Raw genomic sequence first — 10,041 nt, 5'->3', positions numbered from 1 at the left:
AAACATTTCACAAACTGTAGGAAGGGATCAGCATTTATGGCATTCACAATAACATCACTTTCATCCTCCACATCTATACATTTGGGTCCAGGAATAGCCTTGGCTTCTCTTCCATGCTTAGCAATACAAACCCATACGTTATTTTTATCTACTTTACAGGCTGCTTTAAGATGTTTTCTTGAAACCTCTAAGAATGGGATAGATGTTCTCAAACGCCTCATAGATTTCAGAACGTTCTTTTGCTCCTGTAAAGACATTTGAGGGGAAAAAAAGAAGGTAAGAAACAGTATTGAGAGCAACTGAGTGCACTTCAAACCTAACGATGAGATTGCACACCATGAAGAAACAAGAGTTTAAAAGCAAATTTAAGATAACATTGATAAAACTGGAGGAAGAATTTCCACCCTGTTAATTCTGCTACCTCACAAACAACAATCTCTAGCTTGCTCTAAGACTGGACTAGTTTTGGTTAAGCTGAGGCTTAAGGTTCTTCCTGAAAGTGTCATGCATTAGCTTTGAAGTAATGCAGCTGCGAAGAATCATGGTTTTATCTGCTTAACCATAACAGCTCTGCCTCTTGATAAGAAGCAAGGTGGAAAAAGAAATGGAGAGATTTCTCCCCATAGTGGAAATTCATCCACAGTTAAAGAGCTCCACTCCTCCAATTCCAAGATGTTTTGTATTCTTTACACTGTGTTAGGTCACCAGTTTGCCAAACCATCTGGAACAGGCTCTTACTTCTCCACCCTTTCCTCTAATAATCCTAAGTACACATTGCCAGTGAAGTGTTTCAAGAAGTTTACTTCCTGTCCAATTCTCAATTGCTGCTTGTGATACTCATATTTAAGCAACTGTGAGCAGTACTGGCACATCAGGCTCCTGGTGGGATTCCTTGCAGCGATGAGGCATTATGCTTTGAATAAAGATACTCGAGTTTAATGACATGGAAATTTGAGACACTACACAAAGCAACATGAGGTTCTAGTGCAACAATACCAACATTGTTATCTGCAGAAAACACAGATAAGCAGCAGTAGGCATCAAAAAGACTGCTAAGTGGCTTTACTGCAGCAAGATATGACATCGGCATGCTCAATTTAAACACTTCCTCAGAAGATGTAGTAGCTCTCAGTTACAGATAATACGAGACCACTTACCAGTCAGAACAACTTTTCCAGACACAAAGATGAGCAACACTATCCTCGGCTTCACCATCCTATAAATAAGGCCAGGAAATAGTTCAGGTTCATAGCTGTTTGAAAACAAGCAGGTAAAATTAGTGAAATGCAAGTGCTGTTTCAATGTTGCATGATGAAATGCTCTATGACTGTACTAGCAGGAAGCTAAACCCTCAGATTATAGCTAGCTACCCAGAAAAAGACAGGTCACAGTCTAAATATCTTGAACAGAAACATAGTAAACCCCAGCAGAGCTGGTAGGAGTGCCCTGTGCTTACTGTTAGAGACTTTTGAATCCCATTTTCCATAGGTTCAAATAGCTTAAGAGTTGCCTCAATTAAACCTGAATTATTTAATCAAGGTTATTTTTTTTCCTTTTGTACATGGTCTGCAGTCTCCCTTTGAGCTTTAGCATCAGACTTGGCAATAATAGGAGACACAAAATGTTGGTCATTAGCTGCTCTTAGACATCCTACAAGGAGAAAGCAGCAAACAGCACAGGGAAGGAAGTTCAAGATGGGTTCATTGCTATCATACTGCTGTAGGCTTTACTGCAACTGTGTCACTGCTGTAATTAAGCCAAGGGTCACTTTGGCCCGAGCCCTGCTCAGAACAGGAGTTAGTGCAGCAAGCATGCCTTGCTATCCGTACGTGGAATTTACAGCCACTTCTCTCCTGCTGAACCAGTTCTGGTGAGCCAAAGATACGCTCGATATTCAGCACTCAGTTAATTATTACGTTAAATTGCCAGGCTCCAGAATTTGAGCCTCTTTACAGCTTACAAAGAACGTTCCAAGCTCCATGGGGCCATAACCCACTCTCCCACATACCTGCTGAACTGCTGGTGGGTGAGAACCAGCCCTTCCAGTCGGATGGGGAACCTCACATCACAGCTCCCCACCATGTTCTGGATCTTGAAGTCCAGAAACTTGGCAGGGAACCCCAGCTTCTGCACCACACGCGCATATTTCCTTGCTGCGAGCCGTGATTGCTCTTCACTGAGGGAAGAGCAGAAGGGGGAAGCAGCCTTGTGGGCTTTCGTCTGCTCTGAAGCTGGAATTCCACGTAGAGCCACCACCATGCTACTCTGCTGCTGCTCGAAATAGTAAGCTCTTATCCCCAGAAGCACTTCAGTGAGCTATAAAGAATAGCGTGCTGTGGTGCTCGTTTTCCTGTGGTTTATATGAGCACATTACATCACCAAGGGTTTCCACTGTTTAAGTAATGCCTCGCAGCATTATCTCATCCCTTCAATTAGGGCTGATCCAGGAGGGAGACCACAGATATCAGTGTGGCCATCCAGCTAGGTGGGGGTTGGAGAAGAGGTTTCCTGAGCCATAAGTCAATGCATCATCTCACAGGCAGTTTAGAGTCTTAAAGAAGAATAACATATTGAGGCAGCTGCTGAATTTGAGAGCAGGGCCTTCAGAGTACAGAAATCATCTTTGCTTTTCTCCAGCCCCCATTTTCACTGCAGGCATACGTGTCATCTAGTGAGATGACACCAAAGAAACTTGACAGACACAAGTTACATCTCAACTTACTTTAAAGTCAGTGAGAAATGCAAATAACCCCTTAACAACTCCTGGGCATCTTAGCAGCTTTTCTGCTAATACCTACTCAGCTATTCTATATCCAGGGGCAGAAGCACACAGGTCAGTAATTACAGAACTCCTGCCACAAAGAAAACGTTTTCAGGACTAGTGCTTCATTTTTCTTGCAGTTGATAGCAAACCCTTTGCTAGGTAATTCAAACAAGGCTGAGCTGAGGAAGCACAGGTACAGCTGAAAGACCTTTGAGGAGGCAAAAGAAACAAGTACCTTTTTGCTCCTGTGCAAACCATTTTTCCCGAGCTAAAGATAAGGGCCGTCGTTCGTGGTTCCCTGATCCTCATGATCACAGCAGCAAACCTCTAGAAATTCAAAGGCAAACCTCAGAGTCAAGCTGAAGGAATCATAGAACCAGAACCACAAAGGTTGGAAAAGACCACTAAGATCACCAAGTCCAACCCCAGCCCACCCCACCGTGCCCACTAAGCCGTGTCCCTCAGTGCCACATCTACCCCTTCTCGTACCACGTCTGTTCATTCTTTCAAAGAATTCCCACTACCACAGAGCTCAGCACTGCATGCAGTTACTTTGCAAAAGGATTTACTGACCGCCCTGAAATTATTATACTTTCCCTCCACCCATGACTTGGGCATTTAGAACAACTAAACCTAAATTTTATTGAGCCTGGAGTCACCTACATGAACCCCACTTATTCCCAGTCCATTTCTACAGCATAGAGATGCACAATACCACTCTGACCCAAGTAATTCCCTTTCTTTTAGCTTTTGGACATATCTTTCTTTTCCCCAGCAAGGGCTGTAGGTCAAGACATTGCTGTTAGAAAAGGGATGAAGTTCAGGGTGCATCTGTATATTGGAGTCCAGCAGCACTGAGAGAAGGGAATAGGAATAAAGCTCAGCCCTCAGGATTTACCTTTGGGTTATACTCTGCATTTCTGGCATGCAGAGCTATGTTCTTCAGATCTAGTTTACAAGCCAAATTTACAGTTGACACAATATTCCTGAAGAATGAGAAAGATTTGTCACATTGCAGAAAGAAGCTGTTACAGAGCAAAACCCCACAATTATTAGTAGCTAATGTGGAGTCACAGCCCTGTTAACAGTTGCCAACATTTAATTTACTGCCCACCTCTTTCCCACTTCAGCACTAAGCTATTTTTGCCAAACTGTAGCCATTCAATACCAAAATTAATTTCTCAGAAGAGGAAACATAACCAGATACAAAATTATTAGTCCCAATGTGCTACATTTATTTGTCTTCCAGTAACTAAATCACTGAAGTAATTTACAGCTTCGAATTGCACCACTGCTGAGTGCTTACAGACTTCCTAGAGCTCTCCTAAGGAAAGAGTACATTTGTCTTTACAGGTGTGAGCTACTCTCCAGCCTTTAACAGAGCTGGGTCAGCGATGGTGGTACTGTGAGGATGGTGCTGCTCTTCTCATGCTACACATGCAACATCAACTTACTGTAACTGAGGAACTATGCCAGAGCTCTCTGATGCAGGTGTCACTGGGGTCATAGGAGTCATTGGTGTCAGGGGAGGACACACACCAGGTTCTCCTGGGCTTGGCTGCGTTGCACCTGGGTACAACGGGCTGCTTTCCTCCACGAAGATCCCTCTGTCCTCATTTCTCGGCACTGATCCGTTGAGCCCTCCTTGCATTTCATGACCATCTTCAGATGGATTTTGTTCTTTGTTATCTTGGGTAATGTCTGGAAGAAAGCTGAGGTCCACGGAGGAGAAGTCTGCAGGAAGCTCTTTGGGCTGATTAAACTGAGAACCAAATGATGCATCTTCAGCTACTTGAATTGGAAGGTCCACATCATAGGGGCTCATAGGATTAAACAGCTGGGGACTGGCAGAGAGGTCATCCTTGAATGGAGAAAAAAACATCAATATGGATGTTGTATTAAAACACTGACTTCAACTGGGAGACTACCTTAGGTTCTCTCTCTATTCAGCTAGGAGCTTTCCATCATTTTCCCCTCAAGTATTATAGCAAGGAAGAGCCTTAGGGTATGAAACCATCATTTGCTTGGCTGTTAGCTTATAGAACCTAAATAACTTTTCCTGGTGGAGGTGCACATTTCCCCACTACACCCCAAAGGCAGTCCAGAGCACTTTGCTGTTGCCTCAAATTGAGAAATACTGATTACCTTTAGCAGTGATTGGAGGAACAGTGGTGACACCGGGCCTTTGCCATACCTCAGTTCTGCACGTGGCTCACAGAATTGCTCCCGAGTTTTTCCAGGGAGGACCACGAGCACTTTCTGTCTTTTGCTCTCACTCTGCAGCTCTCCCCCTTTTCCTACCAAGGGACAGCGTCAGCGCTGTGTTGGATTTGTGCAATAGAGGGCAGCAGTTCACGGACCCGTGAGCAAATTAAGCATTCAGCTGCTGGAGGTTACCAGACTAATTCAAGCGAGACGCAGCCAAAGCCAGCATCCTTCCCCAGATCAAGTGATTACAGCACACCACGTATCTGCAGGCAAATGCTTGCATACTAATGCGCTCCTTTATCAGCGTCGTTTAAAAAAGGAATTAGAAGTATTTAAAAGGCATCGCGTCATTGAGAAGGCAAGAGTTCAGGGAAGAATTTATTCCCTCCTTCATTGGGGCCACAAGCCTGAAGTCAGAGGAAAGCTTCTTTCAAAAAGGTGACTTCACCTGCCACAGCAGGTGGCAGCTTGGGCTGTCTGTACAAAGGGTTTTGTGTTCATTTAGGCAATTCAAGCACTGAGAGCCTAAAGGGCTTGAAAACCCAAGCACAAATCAGAACAGGAAACTGCATACAAGGCGGAGCCCCTTCAGTTGGCAGTGACTGCCCAAGCTCTGCAGGGAAAAGGGTTTCCAGATTGATGTGTTCAGCTCTGAGCCAATGCTGCTCTGTGCTCAGCAGCTCACTTAGCAGTTGTGTGCTCTGCGCCCAGTTACTCTGCAGGATGCCTGCCTGGAGAAAACATTCACAGCTTGTGAAACTCTCAGTGAGTGAGCAATCATCACAGAGGGCTCTTAGTGTAAATAGATACAGGGAGGTCTAGCTCTGAAGTGGGTTCAAAAGCAGCCCTAGAACCGGCTTCTAGATGCAGAGCCCCAGGTGAGATCATCAGGGCAGAATGCAGCTGGAGGAAACCCCAGCCCCCCTTTGCAGCACAGGACCCAAGAGCACTCAGAATTCACTGATGCACATCATAAGGCACCCAAGTCAAATACAAGCGTTTTAGAGCAGTAAGCAATTACTTAGAAATGACAACGTATTATGGAATATGCATTTTAATATATTTTTCTCCTAGGAACAATAGAAGGAATGTCTCTGCAAGACCTCCAACAGATCAAGCAGCAGCTCTAAAGGAATTGACTACAGAATAAAACTCAGCTCCATAGGACTTGTCTGAGAAAGTCACAATGCATGTAAGTCGTAACAAGCAGAAGATGGTTCAAATAAAAGCCTTGTCACTGCAAGCATACAGGACTATTCACACATAGCAAAGGGTATCAGAGAATATGAGAAAGAAAGGTAAAAAAAAAAAACACCACAGATGAATAGCAAACAGTTGAAGGCATAGCTTAAAGAAACAAGCTAGTGGATGTGCAGTCAAGGGGATTGGAAGCGTGAGCTGGAAAATATATAATATAAAAGGAACAAAATAAACTGCTAAGGTGGACAGAAAAAGAAAGCCAATCTTCCCTGCAACTGTTTTAGGAAAAGTCTTTATAGGGTTAAATGCTGGGGAAGATGGTCTTCATGTTAGACAGATGCTCAGAGGCTGTGGAAGGGGCACAAAACCACGTTTGCCTTGGGCTGGCTGCCAAGGGTTATTGCTATAGACTCCAGGTTAATTAACTTCACTGAAGGCCCCATCAGCTGCATAGCTTTGGACATTTCCTAGCAGCTCCAGAAAGGAAACTCCACACTGATCCTGTGTGAGATCATCACATTTGAGGCAGTGTGAGGGGAAAAGAGCCCTTTTACTTCTGCTGCAGTAGTTTGTGCAGCCCAGGTATGTGTAAATCAAATCCAGCTGCTTTTAGCATCAGACCTGGCTTTTTTTTTTTAATAGCATCCTAAATAACTGCTACTATCAAGTATCTCAACAGGTTTGAAATAGAAAATTCCATTTTATCTGTAAAATCCAAGTTCTACCTCCCCATGTTATACACCTTATGGGGCTACATACATTGCTGACTGCTACCAGGAGGTCTTGGAATTTAAGCAGTGTGGGTAAAGCTTAGTTTCTAACCTGAAAATGGTGAAAAAGGAGAAAAACGTGTAACTATGGGAGCTGTGAACACACAGAGCTAGAAGTACAGCCCTGTACTCTGTTATTGCTGCAGTAACTGCAACAGCAGGAAGCCACCTGGAGCCAGGAGAGCCATTTTAAACAGAAAGGAAAAGATTTTTACACACATTTACCAGCCAGCATGAGGAGATTGAGCCTCCTTGCACATAGGCTAGAGTGTAGCAATGTCTATTCCACAGGAGATGAGAGCAATCTCATGCAAGAAGGGCATAGGCTCCTCTGTGCTCCCAGTCGCTCTTGGCCGAAGGAACCCTCCATTTCCCCCATACAAATAAATAATGTAGAAAGTAAGAAGCATGAAAAAACCCAGGGGAAAAAGGAAAGCAGGAATTGCTGCTCTGCAATTTGAACACATGCAGAAAAGCCCAATCAGCACAGCGTTGGTGGTATAGTGGTGAGCATAGCTGCCTTCCAAGCAGTTGACCCGGGTTCGATTCCCGGCCAACGCAAGTTGTATCTTTTTTCTCCCCCCCATAGGTACCTGCGTGCCGCAGTGCTCCAGGTATTGCTCCAGCGGAGAGACGTCCTCCATGCGTGCAAAAACTGTTGCTACCCCCCAACCACAGTTTTATAGCACGGGGCAGCACTGGAGCAGGTGCAGCTCATAGAGGCACAGCTGGTGGTGAACAGCAAGGGGAATTGTGACCTCCAGCATTGTTTTTACTCTTTGCAAGCAGGCTGGTAGATAATTTTCACCTTGGGGATGTGCTGGAGAAATTGGGGTTCTGCCTGGTGCTTCCCATCAGGATACAAGCACAGCCTAAGCCTTTTCATAGGGTTGTGGATGAGCAAGGAGCCAGAGCTGAGAAGGGAGAGCATGCAAACATAAAGCCTCACCTTTTGCTGTGGCTTTTTAGTGAGCAAGTACAGCAGGCCTTTAGCTTCGCCCACCTGCTTCATCAGGTGTAATAGGGTACAGCTGGTCTTGCAGCACCTCACTATCAGGGCAACCTCAGCCCACGTAGAAGGGCTTTAGGTGGTGCTGTCAGGTTCTTCTCACTGCCCCAAGGCAGTGAAAGATGAGGTTTGCATCCTATAGCTACAGAGTAGAGTGTATGTGACTGATGAGCATCCTCGTCTCCTTGGTGCAGCCTGCTGAGCTGGTTCTATGGCATTTTTGGGACTCGTCTTTCCCTGATGGTTTGCAGGTGCCAAATTCCTCTCACCCCAACTTCCATGATTCTGTGAAATTGAGCCTCAAGTGAGTTTGTGTGCTTTACACAGGAGACAGAGCAAGGAGGGGACTCTGAAGTTGCACTTGGACTACAGGGGACGGTAAAGCTGGCTTGCACCAGTTCACGATGGCTAAAACTGCAGTGTCCCCTAACGGCTCCCTGGTGGTTGCAGATAGCACTGCAGGACTGTGTTGCTCTCCCTGCCCATGAATGCTGTAGTTGTGCTCAGACTGGGAACTGGGAGCGTTGTGGTGGCTGTGGTGTTCCTCTGGTGCTAACACAGCTGTGCTACTAATCCTCTCATCAGTCTAATGCCGTGATGCTTTGCTAACGCCAGCAGTGTCAAGCAGAAGCCCTTGGAGATGAGTGGGGTTCATTTTTTGAAGAGCAATTCAGTATCGTTCTTTGTATGGTCATAGAATATCCCAAATGGGAAGGGGCTGCCCATAAGGAACATAGAATCCAACTCCTGGCTCCACACAGCACCACCCAAAATCAGCCCAATTCCTCCTTGGATCAAGAAGATAGCCCTGCAGAGCTGCTACTCCCAGCAATGTATTTGTCTCTTAAATGTTTCCATTGCACACAGCATTATCTGGATGCCACGATCTGGTTCTGGGGTGGTACTATTCACAGGAGATTTCCAAAAAGCTGGAAGGGGCATGGGGCAAGTCAGTAAGGAGGCTCTACCTGTTCTATTCATTAATGCTCTCATTGGCCACCTATTCTAGCACCCCTTAAATGTCTTGCTGCTTGCTCTGAAGGTAGTTAATCTGGTTGGGCTTTATCTTATCTTTTTCAGGAACCACTTTGGGAATGAAACCCCATGGCTGACAGCATTCTGCTTTCTGCTCACCTGAGCTTTCTGCTAAGTTTCTGTAGCTGTAATTGTCTATGAGGAGCAGAGTGTCTCAGGTGCAGCTTGTATCTGCTGGTGCCCTCACTGCCTGCACCATCAAAGCCGTGCTTCTGAGGAAGATAAAAAAGCAGCTGAGAGCAAGAGCACCTTCCAAGAAAAGCCATTTATTAAGTGCAAGTTATGTCCCACTGCAATATCTTCCAATTGCCCCACTGCTCTCTATGTTGGTACCAGCAGCAGGACCAGGCTTGTTGTGAAGGGGAGAGTAGATGTTACATTTATTTCAGGGAAGGAGAGAAAGCACCATGAGTAATGGTGAGTAATTTGACATTTAATTGTGAGTAATTAAAGTGTGTCATCACTGGGCTGTGACGGTGTAAAGAGGAACAGAATCAGATCCACTGGATTTGACATTTAGTGGCTTGCTCTGTGTCAGCTGGGAGTGACCCTCTTACAGGAGTGCAGTCACAAGGCCTAGAAGTTGGGGCAGAGCCTGGTTTAATTTTATGGGATCACTGGATGATGGGAAGGATGGCTGTAAAGTATCACCAGTGTAAAGTATCACCCAGTGCTGTCTGTCCAGCCCTGCGTCAGCCCAGTGGTGAGGCCTCTGCCTTGTCCCAGGCAGCCTGAGGTTCTCTCCTTCATAGAATCATGGAGTTGTTTGGGGTGGAAGGGGCCCTTCAAGGCCATCTAGTCCAAATCCCCCACAGTGAACAGGAACACCTACATCTTCATCTGGTGCTCAGAGGCCCATCCTGCCTGATCTTGAATGTCTCCAGGACGAGGCATCCATCACCCCTCCAGGCAACCTGTGCCAGTGCCTCACTGCCCTTATCATAAAGAACTTTTTACTTATATCCCTTACTCCCTGCCAATGCCAGTGGCAGGGGATTGGGCTCTCTGCAAGCACAGGTTTGCTTTCAGCATTTCTGCACATCTCCCATATCCCT

At 45.6% G+C, this 10,041-nt stretch overlaps 1 protein-coding gene and 1 non-coding gene across 4 annotated transcripts; one reads left to right on the top strand and one right to left on the bottom strand.

Annotated features, from left to right (window-relative positions):
- Positions 1-15: 15 nt before the first annotated feature.
- Positions 16-7,871, bottom strand: TBPL2 (TATA-box binding protein like 2). 3 transcript variants are annotated; one of them, XM_052696656.1, is made up of 8 exons: positions 7,536-7,583; positions 6,932-6,994; positions 4,219-4,625; positions 3,663-3,750; positions 3,000-3,091; positions 2,009-2,176; positions 1,158-1,252; positions 16-245 (listed from the first exon to the last, which is right to left on the bottom strand). In XM_052696656.1, exons 3-8 carry the CDS (start codon positions 4,587-4,589, stop codon positions 166-168), a joined length of 894 nt encoding a protein of 297 aa, XP_052552616.1. In that variant the 5' UTR covers positions 4,590-4,625; positions 6,932-6,994; positions 7,536-7,583; the 3' UTR covers positions 16-165. The 3 variants fall into 3 exon arrangements, with proteins under 3 accessions (XP_052552616.1, XP_052552615.1, XP_052552614.1); XM_052696655.1 differs by lacking the exon at positions 6,932-6,994 and having other exon boundaries at positions 1,158-1,216; positions 7,536-7,871; XM_052696654.1 differs by lacking the exon at positions 6,932-6,994 and having other exon boundaries at positions 7,536-7,870.
- On the top strand, positions 7,432-7,503 carry TRNAG-UCC (transfer RNA glycine (anticodon UCC)). The gene has a single exon. It is a non-coding gene; the product is annotated as a tRNA-Gly (tRNA).
- Positions 7,872-10,041: the final 2,170 nt, after the last annotated feature.

Source organism: Tympanuchus pallidicinctus, unplaced genomic scaffold, assembly GCF_026119805.1.
Source record: "Tympanuchus pallidicinctus isolate F22 unplaced genomic scaffold, pur_lepc_1.0 scaffold3, whole genome shotgun sequence".
Classification (NCBI taxonomy): Eukaryota; Metazoa; Chordata; class Aves; order Galliformes; family Phasianidae; genus Tympanuchus; species Tympanuchus pallidicinctus.
The sequence above is the reverse complement of the archived record's forward strand: the minus strand, read 5'-3'. Positions and strand labels throughout refer to the sequence as shown.